General features: G+C 46.4%; 1 protein-coding gene across 3 annotated transcripts in view; it reads left to right on the forward strand.

Moving 5' to 3' along the window:
- The window catches only part of PECAM1 (platelet and endothelial cell adhesion molecule 1), a 91,351-nt gene that overhangs the window by 4,425 nt on the left and 64,910 nt on the right, over positions 1-22,016 (forward strand). The window contains exons 2-3 of one of the 3 annotated variants that reach the window (XM_032138219.2): positions 19,482-19,643; positions 19,730-19,756. In XM_032138219.2, the coding sequence (XP_031994110.1) occupies positions 19,580-19,643; positions 19,730-19,756 (91 nt within the window). In that variant the 5' untranslated portion in view covers positions 19,482-19,579. Of the gene's footprint in view, positions 1-19,385; positions 19,644-19,729; positions 19,757-22,016 lie in introns of those variants that run through there. The other 2 variants (XM_032138221.2, XM_032138218.2) reach the window with 2 other exon arrangements.

The following is a 22,016-nucleotide window of genomic DNA, read 5'->3' on the forward strand; positions in this document are numbered from 1 at the left end:
TTATGTATCTATTTATTTTAATTGTGTTTAATCAGGTAATGAAGCTGTAAAGAAACAGGAAACATGGAGACAGTTGTATAGAACAAGGTGAAGGATTACATCCTTGAATAACCTTGGTGAATACATATGTTACATTCAGTGTATTTCAACTGTTTCAGACTTTGATCCCTTCCACCTTTGTTCTAGACCAAAGATTTTTCTATTGTGGAACATTTCAAGAAGTCCTGATATGTTTTTCTTTCTTTTTTTTTTTTTTTGAGACAGAGTCTTACTCTGTCACCCAGGCTTGTGTGCAATAGTGTGATCTCGGTTCACCTCTGCCTCCCAGATTCAAGCAATTCTCCTGCTTCAGCCTGCCCAGTAGCTGGGATTACAGGCGTGCACCACCATGCTCAGCTAATTTTTTGTATTTTTAGTAGAGATGGGGTTTCATCATGTTAGCCAGGCTAGTCTCAAACTCCTGACCTCAGGCGATCCACCTGCCTTGGCCTCTCAAAGTGCTAGGATTACAGGTGTGAGCCACCGCACCGGGCCCTGAAATGTTTTTCTTCTAGAGGCCCTGTGTGAGGAATTAGGGCTCAGGGCTGAAGGCAGGCAGCCAGCATCACCACTTCAGCTGCAGGATCGTGGACAAGAGTACTAACCTCTCTGAGAGTCTTGTTTCTCTCTTGTAAAAGGAGGGTAATAACAGTAACTGACTCATAGGATTAAAGGAAACGTGAGAAGTATGTAAGCACTCAATAAATATTAGTTATTATTATTTAAATAAAAGCTCCATAGTGGAGTCTTACAATTTTTAGGAGTAAAATCATAACTGTCACACAAATATAAAATGAACATGTGTCAAATATTTTATTTAACTTATCAATTAATGAGTGAACCAGTGAAATGCTGTAACTTACTCAAAGGAGATTCAAAGGGGATATGTATAAATGATCAGATTGATTGACCAATTGATCATTAGATACACAGATATCTACCATCAGGGATGCTAAAATGAATTGGCTTAAAAGATGTAAAATTGGCCGGGTGCGGTGGCTTACGGCTGTAATCCCAGCACTTTCGGAGGCTGAGGCAGGTGGATCACCTGAGGTTGGGAGTTCGAGACCAGCCTGACCAACATGGAGAAACCCCATCTCTACCAAAAAATACAAATTAGCCGGGCGTGGTGGCGCATGCCTGTACTCCCAGCTACTCCGGAGGCTGAGGCATGAGAATCACTTGAACCCAGGAGGCGGAGGTTGCAGTGAGCCGAGATCGTGCCATTGCACTCCAGCCTGGACAACAAGAGTGAAACTTCGCCTCAAAACGAAAGATGCACAATTGCTCAATATCATTAGGGGAATTATGAACTGCATCATCCCCACTGGACACAATTTGCATTTCTCCGGACAATCTGGAAAATTATAAAATATCTCAAAGACAAAGAAAGACACAGATACCTCATAGAGTCAGATAAGCTGGAAGAATGCGCTAGATTGCCTCTACTTTTTGTTGAAAACACCCAGGAATCTTTTAGGCCTATTTCAAACCCTTTCACAATTTTTCCTGATGCTTGTTCATTTGATATGAGGTCAAAGGACAATACTTAATGTTACCCATATCCCTATAGAATTTTATGATATTGAGGCCCACAGTAGCCTTATGAGGAGCAATCTACAGGCTGGTGAGCTGAGGCTTGGTAGACTTGGCTCACATGAGTTCAGAAGTCCACAAACCTCCTCCACGGCAGCTCCTCCTCCCTTTCTTTTTTTTCTTTTCTTCTTCTTTTTTTTTTTTTTTTTTGAGATGGAGTCTCGCTCTGTCACCCAGGCTGGAGTGTAGTGGTGTGATCTTGTCTCACTGCAACCTCTGCCTCCCAAGTTCAAGTGATTCTCCTGCCTCAGCCTCCCTAGTAGCTGGGATTACAGGTGCCTGCCACCATGCCTGGCTAATTTTTGTAATTTTAGTAGAGATGGTGTTTCACCATGTTGGACCAAGCTGGTCTCAAACTCCTGACCTCAGGTGATCCTCCCGCCTTGGCCTCCCAAAGTGCTGGGATTACAGGCATGAGCCACTGCACCCCGCCAGCTCCTGCTCCCTTTCATGGTGGGTGGTGCAAAGCAGGATTGATCTTGGCCCCTCAAGGCCAAACTAATGAAACTGTGCTACGTGGAACTGATGCGGGGCAGGTGAACTCCAGAATTGGGGCTTAGCCTGGCAGGGTTCTTGGCTTTGCCCAGGAAAGAATTCAAGTGCAAGCTAGGGGAGCCGGTGGTGTTAGACAGCAACTTTTATTGAAGTGGTAGTGCACAGCAGCAGCAGACGGACTGCTCCTTGTGGAGCAGGGCTACCCTGTAGGCAGTGTGCCCAGAGCACCAGCTCAGGGCAGTTCTGCATCATATGTGTGCCCATCTAGTTATATGCAAATTAAGGGCCAAACTATACAGAAATTTCCAGGAAAAGGGTGGTAACTTCTGGGTCATCAGGTCATTGCCATGGAAAGGGGTGGTAACTCCCGGTGTTGTCATGGCAATGGTAAACTGACATGGCACACTGGTGGGCGTGTCTTATGGAAAGCTGCTTTCTCTCAGTCCCTGTTTAGCTAGTCTTCAATTTGGTCCAGTGTCCAAGCCCTACCTTTGGAGTCGAGTCCCGCCGCCTACCTCAGAACATTTGTAGAGTCATTTAAAAAGGAAAACTCTCTAATGTGACCCTTTGTAGATCCACTTTATGTCTGATAAGGAAAGGCTGGAATTCTTTCTGCTATGTAGGCACAGGTTCAGGGCCACACAGCCCTTCCCTTCTTTGAACACCGGATTAGTGCGCCAGGAAGCCCCAGCGTGGTGGATTCAGGCTCAAACACTGGAAACAGTCCAGCAAAACCTTGACCTATAGAGAGTGAAGGGCACAGGGCCAGGGGAGGGGAGCTCTTTGTGGACACAGGGCAACTTCTTTCTCTAATCTGCCTTTTGGTGTCCTTGGCTTTTCCTCCCTCCTCCTCTCGGGTGAACTTGTGAGAATGAAGGTGCGTGTCTGTGGCCCATGCTGGGTCCTCCAGGCATGGTGGGGTCTGGGAGGGCCATGGCTGAGGAGCCCAAGGAAGCCGGGCCCATTGCTTTCTCACCTGAGGACTCTTCTCAGAACCATGACACAGTCAAATGAGAACAGAAACCCCACTCTACGGCCGGGGCCGGTGGCTCAGGCCTGTAATCCCAGCACTTTGGGAGGCCAAGGTGGGCGGATCACTTGAGGTCAGGAGTTCGAGACCAGCCTGGTCAACATGGCAAAGCCCCATCTCTACTAAAAATACAAAAAATTAGCTGGGCATGGTGGCGTATGCCTGTAATCTCAGCTACTCAGGAGGCTGAGGCACGAGAATCGCCTAAACCTGGGAGGTGGAGGTTGCAGTGAGCCAAGATTGTGCCACTGCACTCCAGCCTGGGTGACAGATCCAGACCCTATCTCAAAAAAAAAAAAAAGGAAAAAGAAAAGAAAGAAACCCCACTTCACATCTCTACTAGAGGTTGCTTGAAGGTTGCTGGAAGGGAGATGTGAGGGCAGACTTACACCACACTGCACAGAGAAAAACCCACGAAAAACTTGTGTCTCCCTCAGAGTCCTGGTAGTGGCCCCAGCTCCTTTCTGCCTCATCCTGGGCCTTCATCCTTCTGTTGTCCCCAGATGACCCCACCGCCCCTGGGGATACAGACTAGGCTGCATTTTGCTTTTCTTTTTGTTTTTGGGGTCTCTGTCATTCTAAAGTTTGTCCAGCCAATCTGCTTAGGTTTCCACAGTGGGGACACAGACACTTTTTTTTTTTTTGAGACAGAGTCTCCCTCTGTCACCCAGGCTGGAGTGCAGTGGTGCAATCTTGGCTCACTGCAACCTCCACCTCCTGGGTTCAAGTGATTCAGCCTCCTGAATAGCTGCGACTACAGGCTTGTGCCACCACGCACGGCTAATTTTTGTATTTTTAGTAGACATGGGGTTTCAGCATGTTGGTCAGGCTGGTCTCGAACTCCTGATCTCAAGTTATCCGGCCGCCTCAGCCTCCCAAAGTGTTGGGATTACAGGCGTGAGCCACCATACTTGGCCAGATGCTGTTTTTTTATGTTGTTTGGGCAGTCATTTGTGCGCTCCATGAACAGTTTCATGGTCCTTTTTAGTATCAGGCCAGATCTCGGCTCACTGCAACTGCCGCCTCCCAGGCTTATTCGATTCTCTTGCTTCAGCCCTCTGAGTAGCTGGGACTACAGGCGCATACCACCACACCCGGCTAATTTTTGTATTTTTAGTATAGACAGGGTTTCACCATGTTGGCCAAGTTGGTCTCAAACTCCTGACCTCAAGTGATCCACCCGCTTTGGCCTCCCAAAGTGCTGGTATTACAGACGTGAGCCACCATGCCCGGTCTCATCTGGCCTTTTAAAACATTTGCAAAACTTTCCTTACCTGCTGTGTTGCACAGTTCTGGCTGAAATATACCTCCCTATAATTTCCACCAAAAGTAGAAAAAAGTCTAGTTCTTCTTTCATATAAAAACAATGCAATTATTTAGGCTGTGCAGGATCGGGGTGTCAGGTACTTTTCAGGTCTGAGGGGAGGCCGTGGGCAGGGCAGCTTCTACGCACCTCATCTCAACTCTCCCTTTTCTTGCTCGGTGTCACATGTAGGACCAGTTACATAATTTGTGGGTCTAGTGCAAATGAAAATTCAAAATTATCAAGAATTTCAAGGTGGCGACAGCGAGGCCTCAAACCAAGCATGGCAGCTTCTGAGCACAGGGCCCCTGTGACAGCACGGGTCACACATCCATGAAGCTGGCTCTGGTCTCATGACTCATGTGTGTCAGGTCAGGAACTGGGTCTGAGCCTTCTGCCCAGAAAGGTGCTGTAAAAGGTCAGTCATAGAAGCCTTGTAGCAAGCCAGGCAGACACAGGCAGGCAGATGTGGTGCTGGGAACTTGGTTGATGTTTCACCTTCTGGCCCTCAGCTCCCCATCTGTAATATGGGTCATGATACCCCTGTGGTAGGCTGCTGATGGCCCCCAAGGATGTCAGGCCCTGACCCCTGGAAGCTGTGAATGTTGCCCTGTATGGTGTCTTAGTTTGTTTGGACTGGGTGCCTTAGAAACAACAAAAATGGGCCGGGCGCGGTGGCTCACGCCTGTAATCCCAGCACTTTGGGAGGCTGAGGCGGGTGGATCACCTGAGGTCGGGAGTTTGCGATCAGCCTGACCAACATGGAGAAACCCCATCTCTACTAAAATTACAAAATTAGCCAGGAATGGTGGCTCATGCCTGTAATCCCAGTTACTCAGCCGGCTGAGGCAGGAGAATCGCTTGAACCCAGGAGGTGGAGGTTTCAGTGAGCTGAAATTGTGCCATTGCACTCCAGCCTGGGCGACAAGAATGAGACTCCATCTCAAAAAAAAAAAACAAAAATGTGTTTCTCACAGTTCTGGAGTTTGGGAAGTCCAGCATCAAAGCTCCAGCAGCTCCAGTGTCTGGTGTCTGGTGAGGCCTACTTCCTCATTTATAGATGGCTGTCTCTCTGCTGTGTCCTCACATGATGGAAAGGACTAAGGAATTCTTTTCTTGCTTTTTTTTTCTGTTTTGAGAAGGAGTCTTGCCCCGTCACCCAGGCTGGAGTGCAGTGGCGCGATCTCAGCTGACCACAACCTCTGCCTCCCGGGTTCAAGTGATTCTCGTGCCTCAGCCTCCCAAGTAACTGAGGCTACAGGTGCGCCACCATGCCAGCTAATTTTTGTATTTTTAGTAGAGATAGGATTTTGCCACATTGGCCAGGCTGGTCTCAAACTCGTGGCCTCAAGTCGATCTGCCAGCCTTGGCCACCCAAAGTGCTGGGATTACAGGCGTGAGCCACCACACCTGGCCTAGGGATTTCTTTATGGTCCCTTTCATAAGGGCACCAGTCCCATTCATGAGGGCTCCACCCTCATGATATAATCACCTCCAAAGGCTCCACCTCCAAATACTATCACATTGGGGATTAGGTTCCAACATGTGAATTGTCATGGGGACGCAAACATTCAGTTTGTAACACGTGGGAAAATGGGATTTGCAGATGTGATTAAGTTAACAGTTTTGAGAGGGGGAGATTATCTGGATGGGCTCCAAATGCAATCACAAGTGACTTCACCAGAGAGGCAGAGGGAGGCGGGGCACACTGGTTTACGCCTATAATCCCAGCACTTTGGGAAGCCCAGGCAGGAGGATCCCTTGAGCTCAAAAGTTCAAGACCAACCTGGGAAACATAGCGAGACCTCATCTTTACAAATAATTAAAAAATTATCTAGGCATGGTGGTGCGTGCCTGTGGTCCCAGCTACTCAGGAGGCTGAGGTGAGAGAATTGCTGTGGTCAAGGCTGCAGTGAGTCGTGATTGAACCACTGCACTCCAGACTTGGAAACAGGGTGAGACCCCATCTCAAATAAATAAATAAATAAATAAATAAGGGAGATTAGACACACAGAAGAGAGGTGATGTGAAGATTGAGCAGAGATTTGAAGATGCTGGCCTTGAAGACTGGAGTGATGCACCCACAGACCAAGGAATGCCAGCAGCCACCAATCTGCTCCTGTAAGAGGCTAGGAACAGATTCTCCTCCCATAGAGCCTCTGCTGGGAGTGTAGCCCTGCTGGCAGCTTGATTTTGGTCCATTCATACTTACTCTAGATCCAGAATGGGGAAACAGTAAGTTTCTGTTGTTTTAAGCCAGGAAATGTGTGGGTATTTGTCACTGTAGCCACAGGAAATGAAAACATACCCTCTAAGATTTTTAAAATAACAGCTTCGTTGAGATATAGTTCACATGCCATACCATTTACCTATTTAAAGCGTGCAATTCAATGGTGTTTCATATATTCAGAGTTGTGCAACCATCACCCCAATCAATTTTAGAACATTTTCATTATCCCAAAAAGAAACCCATATTCTTTAGCTATCTTGCCTAATCCCCCAGCCTTAGCCAACCAAACTACTTTCCATCTCCATGGATTTGCCTATTCTGGACATCACATAGAAATGGAATTATATAATATGTGGCCTTTCATGTGTAGCTTCTTCCATTTAGCATGTCTTTAAAGTTCATCTATAGCGTAGCATGTATCAGTATTTCATTTCTTTTGTTGTTGTTGTTTAGAGACAGAGTCTCACATTATAACTTGGGCCAGAGTGCAGCGGTACAATCCTAGCTCACTGTAGCCTCAAAGTCCTGAGCTCAAACAAGCCTCCCATCTCAGCCTGCAGAGTAGCTGGGACTACAGGGCACACCACCACACCAGGCTGATTTTTAAAATTTTTTTGAGGGAGGTTGGTGGGAGGTGAAAAAAAAAAAATTTTGTTTTTGGTAGAGCCAGGGTCTGGCTATGTTGCCCAGGCTAGTCTCAAACTCCTGGCTTTAAGCAATTCTCCAGCCTCAGGCTCCCAAAGTGCTGGGATTACCGGCCTAAGCCACCATGCCCTGCCCAGTACTCTATTCTTTTTATTGCCAAATAATATTCCATTATATGGCTATAAGACATTTTGTTTACTCATTCATCAGTTGATGAACGTTTGTGTTGTTTCTACATTTTGGCGATTGTGAATACTGCTTCTATAAATATTTGTTTTTGTTTTTTTTTTTTTGAGACGGAGTCTCGCTCTGTTGCCCCAGGCTGGAGTGCAGTGGTGTGATCTCGGCTCACTGCAAGCTCCGCCTCCCGGGTTCACGCCATTCTCCTGCCTCAGCCTCTCGGAGTAGCTGGGACTACAGGTGCCCACCACCACGCCCGGCTAATTTTTTGTATTTTTAGTAGAGACGGGGTTTCACCGTGTTAGCCAGGATGATCTCGATCTCCTGACTCGTGATCCACCCGCCTCAGCCTCCCAAAGTGCTGGGATTACAGGCGTAAGCCACCGCGCCCGACCCTATAAACATTTGTGTACATGTTTTTGTGTGGACGTGTTTGCAGCTCTCTTGACTATAGCCCCAAGAGTTGAATTGCTGCTGGATCACATGGTAACTCTATTTTTAATTTTGGGGAACTGCCAACTGTTTTCAAAGTGGCTGTATCAGTTTACGATGCCATAGTAGCATATGGGCATTCCTGTCTCTCTACATCGTCATCAATGCTTATTGTCTGTCTTTTTGGTTACAGTTATCCTAGTGGGTATGAAGTGGTATCTCATTGTAGTTTTGATTTGCAATTCCCTAATGACTAATGATGTTGAGCATCTTTTCATGTGCTTGGGGTCATTTTTTTTTTTTATCTTCTTAGGGGAAATAATCTGCTCAAATCCTTTTTTTTTTTTTTTTAAGATGGAGTCTCATTCACTCTATTGCCCAGGCTAGAGTGCAGTGATGCGATCTCGGCTCACTGCAACCTCTGCCTCCTGGGAACAAGCGATTCTCCTGCCTCAGCCTCCTGAGCTCCTGAGTATCTGAGATGACAGGCGTGTGCCACCGCCCGGCTAATTTTTTGTATTTTTAGCTGAGATGGGGTTTCACCGTATTGGCCGGGCTGGTCTTGGAACTCCTGACCTTAAGTGATCCTCCTGCCTCAGGCTCCCCAAGTGCTGGAATTACAGGCGTGAGCCACCACGCCTGGCCCCTTTGCCAATTCTATAAAATGGTTGTGTTTTTGTCATTGAGTTGTAATAGTTCTTTATATATTCAAGATCCTAGACCCTTATCAGATATATGATTTCCAAATATTTTCTCCCATTCTGTGAATTACCTTTCACTTTCCTAATGCTATCCTTGCAATAAAAACATTTTTAATTTTAATAAAGTCCAATTTATCTATTTTTGTTATTTTGTTGCTTGTGCTTTTGTGGTTTTGAAAACAGAATGCACAAATACCTGTTTTGGCTTCAGTGCCTGGGACATGGTGGTCCTCTTCCCAGGTCAGCGGCCAGGCCACTCAGGGCGGAAGACAGTAGGTCCCTTAACCCCTTGGGCTGTTGTGTGCCTGATCTGTTGTCAGGCCCTTCTTCATTAGGTCTAGAAGGTACAGTCATCAGAAGAATAAAAATACTGTCTAGGTAAAAGAAATTTTTAAATAGATAATATGAATATATTCTTATTTATACCAGTACAGTTTCAAAATATAATTTTTTTTAATGGAGGAAGAGGTCTACAAAGGCAAAAATGCCTATGGTTATGAGTCATAATACAACCATGTCAGCCAGGTGTGGTGGCTCATGCCTATAATCCCAGCACTTTGGGAGGCCAAGGCGTGCAAATCGCTTGAGCTCAGGAGTTGGAGACCAGCCTGGGCAATGCGGCGAGACCCATCTCTACAAAAATTACCAAAATTAGCCGGATGTGGTGGTGCATGCCTATAGTCCCAGCTACTCGAGAGGCTGAGGTGGGAGGATGGCTTGAACCTGGGAGGCAGAGGTTGCAGTGAGCTGTGATCACACCACTGCGCTCCAGCATGTGCAACAGAACAAGAACCTGTCTCAAAAAAACCCCAAAAACAAAACAACCATGTCCCTTGTAACTGGAGGGGGCCTCCTGCAGGGGATGGAATAGCACAGGCTCCTCCACAATGTCCCTGCCTGCCTCCCTTTTGCCCAGCTCCCCACCTTTGTGAGGGGCCAGACTGGGGTGGTGAGGGCAGCACATGGTGGGTGTGGAAGAAAAGGCACTGAGTGCTGCCCCTTGGGTTCACTAAGTCAGCTGAGCTCCAGAGCAGCGAATCAGATGTAGCAGGCCCAGCCAAACCAGACCAACAACTGTCGTTATTATTGTTCAATCATAACTATTGTTTCTTTAAAAACTTTAATTAATTATTATTACTTTTTGAGACAGAGTCTTGCCCTGTTGCCCAGGATAGAGTACAGTGGCGTGATCATGGCTCACTGCAGCCTCAAACTCCTGGCTCAAGCGTTGCTCCCACCTCAGCTTCATGAGTAGTTGGGACCACAGGCATGCAGAACCGTACCCAGCTATTTTTTATATTTTTTTGTTGTTACTATGTTCTTATTGTGCTCTGCTGGTTAAATGTGCTTTCAAGGGCTAGCTCTTGTTTGATCTTCCTAACAAGCCTATTCAGTGGGTAGATGGGCACATTATTCCCATTATATAGGTGAGGAACATGAGCCTCAGAGCATTTAAGCTATTGAACTGCAGAGAACAGACAGGAACCCCAGTCTTCTGATTTATGCATTAGTGCACGTTCACTCCCAGGCTGGGGTGTGTCCCAAACCCAGTGGATGGGGGCTGTTGAGTCTGGCTCATCAACTCTCCAAGACTAATGAGAGCTGTGGCTACAGGTGGGGGAAATGGAATGGCTGGTGAATCTCATTTCCGATCACCACTGTTATGAAATAGGTGGTTGGCCTGCTGTGCCTGGTGCTGATAACCCTCTGACATGTCTGTTGCCCACCTGCCTCCGCCTTCCTCCCCCCACCGCACCTCCAGCTGCTGAGAAAAACCACTTCCTGAAGTTTATTCCAGCAGACAGCTTTTTTTGTGCAGTTAACGTGTCGCTGTGTTTCGGATCTGCGTTACTTCCCTGGTATTTGAAGGCAGGAGCACTGCAGGTAGGAATGACTGTGTGTCTGTCCTCCTTCAATTCTGCTTGGCTGAGAAGAAGTGAACAACACCATGGGAGAAACAGGGTCCTGGGTGAGTTTGTTAAGCCTGGTGGGAATTCCTGGGGTCCCTTGGTTATGTAGGAGTCAGTCTCTTAATCAGTTACCAAGAAGCCAAAGCAGTGTGGGAACCTTTGCCCCAACCCAATCAAGGAATCCACCAAGGTCAAGGGGAAGAAGTGGGGAGAAAGGAGAGGACCACAAACGAATAAAAACCCATTCAATTTACTATATTGAAAAAGGCAAGGACAGGCATAGTGGCTCATACCTATAATCCCAGCACTTTGGGAGGCTGAGGCTGGAGGATCTTTTGAGACAAGAAGCTGGAGACCAGCCTGGGCAAGACCCTGTCTCTACAAAAAGTAAAAAATTAGCTGTGTGTGGTGGTGCACACCTGTAGTCCCAGCTACTTGGGAGGCTGAGGTGGGAGGATTGCTTGAGCCCAGGAGTTTGAGGCTGCTATGAGCCATGATTGTGCCACTGCACTCCAGCCTAGGAGACAGAGTGAGACCCTGTCTCAAAAAAAAAAAAAAAAAAAAAAAAAAAAAAAAAAAAAAAAAAAAAAAAAAAAAAGATTTTGGCTGGGTGCGGTGGTTCATGCCTGTAATCTCAGCACTTTGGGAAGTTGAGGTGGGCAGATTGCTTACGGTCAGGAGTTTGAGACCAGCCTGGCCAACATGGTGACACCCCGTCTCTACTAAAAATACAAAAATTATCTGGGCATGGTGGTGCACACCTGTGACCCCAGCTACTCGGGAGGCTGAGGCAGGAGAGTTGCTTGAACCCAGGAGGCAGAGTTTGCAGCAAGCCGAGATTGCGGCACTGCACTCCAGCCTGGGCCATAGAGCAAGACCCTGTCTCAAAAAAAAAAAAAAAGATGCTAACTGATACATAGACGACAAATAAGCATGTGAAAACATGCTCGATAGTGTTAGTCAATAAGAAAATGCATATTGAAACCATAATAAGATATTACTCCACCTCCCACTAGAATGGCTAAAATTAAAGGCCTGCCAAGTGTTGGTGAGGGTGTGGAGCAACTGGGACTCACACACTGCTGATGGGAATGCAAAATGGCATAACCAGTTGGGAAAACAGTTTCTTAAAATATTAAACATACATACACCTATCGTATAATCCAGCTGCTTCATTCCTAGGTATTTACCAAAGAGAAATAAAAATATATGTCCCTACAAAGGTTTGTTCATAGCAGCTTTATCTGTAACAGTGCAAGATTGGAAACAGCCTAAATGTCCATCAGTAGATGAATGGAGAGGCTAGGTGCAGTAGCTCATGCCTATAATCCCAGGGTTTGGGGAAGCTCAGGCAGGAGGATGGCTTGAGGCCAGGAGGTCAAGACCAGCCTGGGTAACAAGAAAAAACTTGTCTCTAAAAAAAGAAAGAAAGAAAGAAAAAATAATAGGTGAATAAATAAACTGTGGTGTATTCATACAATGGACTGCTACTCAGCAGTAAAAAGGAATGAAATATTGATAGACCCACCAACATGACAACATGGAGGAATCTCAAAATAATTACACTGATCAAAAGAAGATAGACCAGGCTGGGCGCAGTGGCTCACGCCTGTAATCCCAGCACTTTGGGAGGCTGAGGCAGATGGATCACGAGGTCAGGAGTTCAAGACCAGCCTGGCCAAGATGGTGAAACCCCATCTCTACTAAAAATACAAAAATTAGCCGGGCGTGGTGGCAGGTGCCTGTAATCCCAGCTACTCCGGAGGCTGAGGCAGAGAATTGCTTGAACCTGGGAGGTGGAGGTTGCAGTGAGCCGAGATTGTGCCACTGTGCTCCAGCCTGGGCGACAGAGAGAGACTCCATCTCAAAAAAAAAAAAAGAAAGAAAGAAAAAGAAAAAAGACACACCAAAGATAATGATAATAATATAATAATAATAAAAGGTACATACGTATGAATCTTTACAAAGTTCCAGAACAAGCAAACTAATCAGAAAGCAGATCAATCCTCGCAGTGGGGAGGGTGCAGAGGGCGAAGGAGACAAAAGGCACAGGAACTTTTTGGGGGTGGTGGATGTGTCTACTTCCTTGATTGTAGAGGTCGTTTCATCGGTATACACATGTCAACACTTTTCTAAGTGTATACTTTAAACATTTGCAGCTTATTGTATGTCAATTATATAATACTTCATAAAGCTGAACAGAAATTCAATTTCTTAATTAAAATTTTAAAGGTAATACTGCTGGGCATGGTGGCTCCCGCCTGTAATCCCAGCAGTTTGGGAGACCAAGGTGGGTGGATTGCCTGAGGTCAGGAGTTCAAGACCAGTCTGGCCAACATGGTGAAACCCCATCTCTACTAAAAATACGAAAATTAGCTGGACATGGTGGCACATGCCTGTAGTCCCAGCTACTCGGGAGGCTGAGGCATGAGAATCACTTGAACCCTGGAGGTGGAGGTTGCAGTGAGCTGAGATCGTGCCACTGCACAACAGCCTGGGCAACAGCGCAAGACTCCATCTCAAAAAAAAAAAAAAGTGAAGGGTAATACAGTCACATGATTTAAAAAACAAAAGTACAGAAAGCTTTACAAAGAAAAGTCTCCAACTGCTCAGTTTCTGCCACCCACCCCTCTGTCACAGATAGTAAGAATCCTTTGCATCCTTACTGACTTTCTACAAGTTAATGTTTACCCTCCCCTACTGATTGTAAAGTATCCTAGTCTACTGTAAATAGCAAGTCAAATAAACATTAATAACCTTAGAGAGTCAGGTAAACCCTGGACAGGCATGCAGTAATCATTTTTGCCTATTTCCAATTTCAGATACCTTTTCTTACATTATGGAAACTATCTGTTCATATTCTTTGCCCATTTTTCTATTGGATTGTTGGTCTTTTCTTTTTCTTCTTCTATTTTATTTTCTTTCTTTTAATCAGGCAGCCTCCCAAGCCAGAGTAGCTTAGACAGACTCCCGACCTTTTTCTTCTTAATTTATGAGTGTTCTTCACATACTAGGGAGGTTAGCTCTTTGTCCATGATGTGAGTTGCAAACATTTTTTCCAGTTAGTAGTTTTTCTCTTGACTAATTTTTTTTTTTTGGCAAAGCAGAACTTTTTTTTTTTCCATAAAGTACAATTTATCAATCAATTTTATGGCTTCTGGATTTTAAGTTTTAGTTAAACCAGCCTCTGCCATTTAAGGTTGTAAGGACTTCTTTTCTTCTTTTGTGTTTTCTTCTAGAACTTTTTTTTTTTTTTTTGAGACAGAGTCTCGCTCTGTCGCCCAGGCTGGATGCAGTGGCGCTATCTTGGCTCACTGCAAGCTCCGCCTCCCGGGTTCATGCCATTCTCCTGCCTCAGCCTCCAGAGTAGCTGGGACTACAGGTGCCCACCACCGCGCCCAGCTAAGTTTCTTTTTTGTATTTTTAGTAGAGACGGTGGACTCTGACCTCGAGTTCCCCCTCGGCCTCCAAATTGGGATTACAGGCTGACCATCCACCCGGCCTTTTTTTTTTTTTTTTTTTTTGTTGCCCAGGCTGAAGTGCAGTGGCACAATCTTGGCTCATTGCAACCTCTGCCTCCCAGGTTCAAGTGATTCTCCTGCCTCAGCTTCCCAAGTAGCTGGGACTACAGGCATGTGCCACCACGCCTAGCTAATTTTTGTATTTTTTAGTAGAGACGGGGTTTCACTATATGTGGGCCAGGCTGGCCTTGAACTCCTGACCTCAGGTGATCTGCCTACCTCGGCCTCCCAAAGGGCTGGGATTACAAGCACCAGCCACTGCGCCTGGCCTCTTCTAGAACTTTTATGGGTTTATTTGTACATTCATATCATTGGTCCATTTGGAATGTATTCCGGTACATAGTGTGAATTATGGGATACAATTTTTCAATTTTCTAAAAAAAAAAACATTTATTTTTGAAATAAAGCTTTATTTTATCATGGTATCCTGAAAATATTAGAATCATTTATGAAGCAATTGCCACATTTTAGAAATTTACTTTGGAACTTGGAGGCGCGGGGTCTGGGGTCTTTGCATTTATCACTATCATTTGAATGTCGCTCTGCAAAAGGTGCTTACTTTGCAATATTGAAAAGTTACCATTGAAGCCAAAATTTATTTTATTAATCATGGTGTTGGCGGGGCGCGGTGGCTCACGCCTGTAATCCCAGCACTTTGGGAGGCCAAGGCGGGCGGATCACGAGGTCAGGAGATCAAGACCATCCTGGCTAACATGGTGAAACACCGTCTCTACTAAAAATACAAAAATTAGCCGGGCATGGTGGCAGGCGCCTGTAGTCCCAGCTACTTGGGAGGCTGAGACAGGAGAATGGCGTGAACCAGGGAGGCGGAGCTTGCAGTGAGCCGAGATCGTGCTACTGCACTCTAGTTTGGGTGACAGAGTGAGACTCCGTCTCAAAAAAAAAAAAAAAAAAAACCATGGTGTTTCCATGTTTGTTCCAACATCAAAATTTGGTAGATGGGTGAGGGTAATTTCCAGTAGGCTGCCAAAGAAGATAGCTTATAGTGGGGAATTCGGAGCACAGAACAACAGCAAATAACACAATGGAAAACGTTTCTTTAGAAATAAATGGGTAAAGTGTGTATTGCTGTTCAAGGCTCTTATCAAAACTTCCACTGAACCGCAGGTCAGAGAGGAACTGTTTTCTAGCTGGAAGCCATTACTTCTTGGTTCTTGCCCTGAGGTAAAGGAATCTGGTTTCGATTGTGGCCAGTTTGTATCTGTCTTAGCTTTACCATGGGGAAGTCCTAGAGGGTGGCATTTCAGAAACAACATGGCACCCTCAAGGCAGTGATCATCTGATTCAGACAATACAGTAGCTTGTCTTCATCCATATAGACAATCATCCATTGCACTAATGCTTTTTCATCATCTACTAGGTTCCAGGCACTGCCCCTGTCATCAAGGAGATTGCAGTCCATTTGGGGGAAGACAAGCCATTATGACACATCATATAATAAAAGTGTCCAGCTGGGCGCAATGGCTCACGCCTGTAATCCCAGCACTTTGGGAGGCCGAGGCGGGCGGATAACGAGGTCAGGAGATGGAGACCATCCTGGCTAACACGGTGAAACCCTGTCTCTACTAAAAACACAAAAAATTAGCCAGGCGTGGTGGGGGGCGCCTGTAGTCTCAGCTACTTGGGAGGCTGAGGCAGGAGAATGGTGTGAACCCTGGAGGCAGAGCTTGCAGTGGGCCAAGATTGTGCCCCTGCACTCCAGCCTGGGCAACAGAGCGAGACTCCATCTCTTGTAATTGATAACAGAAGTGAAGGAGAAGCCGGACCTCTGAGGAGTTGGGTGACCAAGTCACACCATTGCCGAGTCTCAAAAAAAAAAAAAAAAAAAGAGTGTCTGACAGAGGGAAAACCAGGGAGGTGAGGGGGTTGCAGAGGAAGGGCAGCTCAGTCTGGGGAAGACAAGGAAAAATTCTGGAGAAATGGATTCCTGAACTGAGTTAGGAAGGATGGGTAGGAATTTGCTTGGAAAGAAGTGGGGAGGGCATTCCAAGTAGGGAAGGAGCCCCGACAAAGGCACAGACAGATGAAGAGTGCTGGGAACTAGAAATTCTAGCAGCCATAATAAAGGTGCAAGGAAGGAAGTGGTGAGAGACGAGGCTTGAAAGGTAAGCAAAGGCTGTATATGGCAGGCTGTAAATTGACTTTTTCCGGTCTCAAACAGAGGAGTGCAAGGAAATGATGTATATCTTCTTTTTTTTTTTTTTTGAGACAGTGTTTCGCTCTTGTTGCCCAGGTTGGAGTAAAATGGCGTGATCTCGGCTCACCGCAACCTCCACCTCCCAGGTTCAAGCGATTCTCCTGCCTCAGCCTACTGAGTAGCTGGGATTACAGGCATGCGCCACCACACCCGATTAATTTTTGTATTTTTAGTAAGGACAGGTTTCTCCATGTTGGTCAGGCTGGTCTCGAACTCCTGACCTCAGGTGATCCACCTGCCTTGGCCTCCCAAAGTGCTGGGATTACAGGCATGAGCCACATGCCCAGCAAAAAAAGATGTATATCTTAGAAAGCTCCCGCATAGTGGCCTAGTAGAGTACGCATTTGTTTAGGGGTGCAGGCTGGAGAGGGGCCTCTCATAGGGCTGCGTACGTCATCCACACCAAAGGCCGGGGAGAGCTTCCTAGTTCTGTTATCAGATGGTGCCGCGCAGCTCCAGGCCATTGGTGCCATGAACAAAGAACTGGACATGACACACGTACAAATAGCAAAGCAGCAAATGATTTATTAAGCACAGCGACACTCTCAGAGAGGGGTGAGTGGGCTGACCTGTGAGTGGTTATCAGCGCCGGTTTGTTACATTTCATGGCCTTTTACATGTTTTTCCTCACTTGCTTAACATCACTTGCCTTTCTCTCATTGTGCCTTAACCCTACTTTATTTCTTGTAAGCTAGTTGTTCAACCTTGTTTACCCCCACTTTACCTCTTCTGACCAAATTGCCCATCTTTACTTTTATTTTTTGTGACCGAATAGCTACTGGAAGTCCTTCCAACTTACTTCTCTTACCTTCCATTTCCCAACTTACTGCTTACTCCCTTATCTATTATATGACTTTCTGTGGCAATATTTGATTGATGTTTTAAATTACAGACTATAGGCCGGGCACGGTGGCTCACGCCTGTAATCCCAGCGCTTTGGGAGGCCGAGGCGGGCGGATCACGAGGTCAGGAGATTGAGGAGATCGAGACCATCCTGGCTAACATGGTGAAACCTCATCTCTACTAAAAATACAAAAAAAATTAGCTGGGCGTGGTGGCGGGCACCTGTAGTCCTAGCTACTCGGGAGGCTGAGGTAGGAGAATGGCATGAACCCGGGAGGCAGAGCTTGCAGTGAGCCAAGATGGCGCCACTGCACTCCAGCCTGGGCGACAGAGTGAGACTCTGTCTCAAAAAAAATAATAATAAATAAATTACAGACTATAAAGAAACACCATAAAATATTAAGACAGTCTGAGAGATTTTGATGTCTTATTAATATCCACGTGGTTTGCTTCTTTTCCAAAGCATCTCATAACTTTTGACTCTAACAAGTCAGATTTTTAGAAACTGATGCAAAGGTCAGATTCTAGTAGTTTCTTTTCTTTACTTTTTTTTTTTTTGAGGTGCAGTTTCACTTCTGTCGCCTAGGCTGGATTGTAGTGGTGCAATCTCGGCTCACTGCAACCTCCGCCTTCTGAGTTCTCCTGCCTCAGCCTCCTGAGTAGCTGGGATTACAGGTGCACGCCTTCATGCCCGGCTAAGGCTAATTTTTGTATTTTTAGTAGAGACGGGTTTCTCCCTGTTGGCCAGGTTGGTCTTGAACTCCTGACCTCAAGTCATCCGCCCGCCTTGGCCTCCCAAAGTGCTGGGATTACAGACATGAGCCACCGTGCTCAGCCACATTCTAGTATTTTCTACCATCAAAATATCTATTACCCAATGAAAAGTCCAAAGGCCAATCTTTTTTTTTTTTTTTTTGAGACAAAATCTTGCTCTGTCACCCCAGGCTGGAGTGCAGTGGTTTGAGGTCGGCTCACTGCAACCTCCACTTCCCAGGTTCAAGCGATTCTCCTGCCTCAGCCTCTCGGGTAGCTGGGATTATAGGCGTGTGCCACTGCGCCTGGCTAATTTTTGTATTTTTATTGGAGATAGGGTTTCACCATGTTGGCCAGGCTGGTCTGAAACTCCTGACCTCAGGCAATCCTCCCGCCTTGGCCTCTCAAAGTGCTGGGATTACAGGCATGAGCCATGACTTCTGGCCCCAAAGGTCAATCTTAAAGCTACAAGGTATCTTTTAAAAGGAGTAGGAATAACGTATTTTGAGGCTTGAAGGAGTAGAAATAGTGTATTTTTAGGTTTGAAGCCATCTTCTAAAGGGTACGATATTGGGTTAACATGTCACTCCTTATTGGCATGGAAGAAGTTAATTCTATTCTTTTTTGTTGTTGTTGTTGTTGCGATGGAGTCTCACTCTGTTGCCCAGGCTGGAGTACAATGGTGCGATCTCAGCTCACTGCTCTGCCTCCCCGGTTCAAGAGATTCTTCTGCCTCAGCCTCCTGAGTAGCTGGGATTACAGGCGCACACCACCACGCCTGGCTAATTTTTGTATATATATATTTTTTTTAGTAGAGGTGGAGTTTCACCATGTTGGTCAGGCTGGTCTCAAACCCCTAACCTCATGATCCGCCCACCTTGGCCTCCCAAAATGCTGGGATTACAGGCATGAGCCACTGCGTCCAGCCATTAATTCTATTCTTACTGCTTACTCCCTTATTTTGTATGTTCTTCTACTATCTTACATCTTTTGCTTTTGCTATTGCTTAAGCTAGCCTATGCCCAAGGGTCCTCTTTGCCCCCTTCTTCCTCTGCTGTTCTCCCACCTCAGTTCCACTGCGTTCCAAGCTCACCCTGCCCCAGCAGCAGGTCTCTTTGACAAATCTGCAATTTTGGGGAAAAGTCAGCCCAAGAAAGGCAGGGGGCCCAGACTTATGCTGTGTGGGAAAAGCCCTCTTTGATGGGGGAAGGGGAGGACCGGAAAAGCAGAGAGATCTTTCTGGATGTCCTGGGAGAGCAGCCCTTTGGGTGGAGGCTGGAGGCAGGGAGGAATCGCCTCACCGTGCCGTGAGAAGGGCCCCCAAACTCAGGCGAGACAGAGGGAGGTTCAAGAACGCCGAGGCAAATGTCACTTGTGCCTTGTTTTTTCCCTAAAGAAACTAAACAAAGCGGCTGCGTTCGGTGGCCCCTCAGGAAGGCCGGTCATTTCCTGAGGAGATATCAGGCCAGCCCAGGCCCCATTGTTCCCGGTTTCCAGCCATGGCTGCCATTACCTGACCAGCGCCACAGCCGGTCTCTCTGCAGGCGCCGGGAGAAGTGACCAGAGGGGTTTCTGCTTTTCACAGGGCGGGTTTCTCAACGGTGACTTGTGGGCAGTGCCTTCTGCTGAGCGAGTCATGGCCCGAAGGCAGAACTAACTGTGTGTGCAGTCTTCACTCTCAGGATGCAGCCGAGGTGGGCCCAAGGGGCCACGATGTGGCTTGGAGTCCTGCTGACCCTTCTGCTCTGTGAGTGTTTACTCTGTTTCCACATCACTTTAACTCCATGAGCATCGAAGCTTCTGGAATCAACATGTTTCTTCTGTTTCTTGCAGGTTCAAGCCTTGAGGGTCAAGAAAACTGTAAGTCTGATGTTTCCACTGTAACAGATGTTTCTACCTGGCTTCCTCCTTTCTCTTCTGTGATGCCTAAAACGCATGTCAAATTGCTGGGGTTTGATACTTCTAACAATTAAGGAAAAGATTCCAATTGAGAACTAAAGTTTATCCCATGTGGACATTTTTAGAAAGGCTTAGATCTAAGCCAAGTTCTGGTCAGTGTGTTTTAGAAGTAGCATATGTTTCCTTGGCTGGTCTGAAGGTAGTGGGTTATCTTGATGAATTATTTAGTCAGTTTCAGATCAAACTCCATGTTCTTTTCTCTGTTCTCACTACTACTCTTGACTAGTCTAAAAATATATTAGGTTGTTGCAAAGTAATTGTGGTTTTTGCCATTACTTTTTTTAAAAATGGCAAAAAACACAATTATAAGTAGCACACATTTTCCTTTTTTTCTTTTTTTTTTGAGAAAGAGTCTCTGTTACCCAGGCTGGAGTGCAGTGGTGCAATCCCGGCTCTCTGCAACCTCCGCCTCCTGGGTTCAAGGATTCTCCTATCTCAGCCTCCTAAGTAGCTGGAATTAGAGGCGCATGCCACCAGGCCCGGCTAATTTTTGTATTTTTAGTAGAGACAAGGTTTCACCATGTTGGCCAGGCTGGTCTCAAACTCCTGACCTCAGGTGATCCACCGGCCTCCACCTCCCAAAGTGCTGGGATTACAGGTGTGAGCCACCGCGCCCGGCCTCACATTTTCTAGATTCCAGTGCATTGCTGTTTTTTGGGATGGGGAGGTGATTTTTTTTTTTTTAGTGAACAATTCCATAATTAGTTTTTTGTTGTTTTACCATAATGGCTTATTTGAATATTGTAACCTATCCCCAACTGTTTTTATCTGCAAATGAGATATAATTGATTTGTTAGACATATGAAGACAGATCCTAGTTTAAATTGTTGCTACTTTTTTTACTCCTAAATGATAAAAATCACACACTGGAGCTCATTTTCCATTCACCTGTGAGGCTACAAGTATATCTGTAATATTTTGTGCTTGCACAAAGGGAAGGGGGGTGCTGCCTATCTTTGAAGCCTGGTTTATCTTCCACTTTACAGCTAATTTTGAACCTTTGTCTTGAGATGAGAGGGTTTTGTTCTGCTTCTTCTGGGACCACGTGAATGAGGGGGCTCAGTAGTGTCCCGGGGCTGTGAATAGAGGGAGAGCCCACAGAACGCTATTTCCTTGTCAGAAGTCACTGCAATAAGCAAAGAATGGAGGTGACTGGGTTGCAGGCAAATTGCACAGCTCTTTGGAGGTGAAGTCCATGGGCAAGGCTAGCTGGTGAGTCAAGCCTCGGAGCAGTGGCCCCAGGCTGGGGAGGGCTGGTTGGCCACTGGCAAAGCCACTCTGCCAGGCTTCTCTGCTCAACTGTACGGTGCTTCCTTGGGCATTTGATCCCCATGGCAACCCACGGAGGCAGGATATCCATAATCTTCATAATTATCCTGCTGGACTGATGGTGTCACCGAGCCTCAGAAATAACCGATTTTACCAGCCACGTTGGCTCACACCTGTAATCCCAGCACTTTGGGAGGCCAAGGTGGTCGAATCACTTGAAGCCAGGAGATCAAAACCAGCCTGGCCAAAATAGTGAAACCCCATCTCTACTAAAAATACAAAAAATTAGCTGGACATGGTGGCACATGCCTGTAATCCCAGCTACTCGGGAGGCAGGGGCATGAGAATTGCTTGAACCCAGGAGACAGAGGTTCGGTGAGCCAGGATTGCGCCACTGCACTCCAGCCTGGGCAACGGAGCAGGACTTTGTCTCAGAAAAAAAAAGAAAGAAAGAAATAACTGATTTGTCCGTGAGACAGGCAGTTGGGCGGGCACTGGGACTGGAACTTCCACTCTCTGAAGCTGCACCATTTGTCTGGAGCCATAGGCCTGGCTCAAGTCTTTTAGACCAGTTTTACTTAAGCTCTTTGAGCTATTTTCCCAATCTAACGTGGGGATGATAAGAGAACTTCGTGGGCATGAAGTGGGTATAAGGTTGAGACTGCATAAAAGGAGGTGATTTATTGGCCCCCGCCTCGCGGTGATTGATAAATGACAATGGTGTTTACTACACGGTGCTGGCCCACCTTTACAACTGTGGCTCCTGCCCCACCCACTCTCCCTTTGTCCACTCCAGCCCTGGTACCCTCCCAGACTACACCCTTTGGGCCAGACCCTACCCTGCAGACAATCACGCTTTGGGGTCCCTCTTTTTCTTACCCACAACATCCTG

The sequence above is a fragment of the Hylobates moloch genome, unplaced genomic scaffold, assembly GCF_009828535.3.
Source record: "Hylobates moloch isolate HMO894 unplaced genomic scaffold, HMol_V3 SCAFFOLD_19, whole genome shotgun sequence".
Taxonomy (NCBI): domain Eukaryota; kingdom Metazoa; phylum Chordata; class Mammalia; order Primates; family Hylobatidae; genus Hylobates; species Hylobates moloch.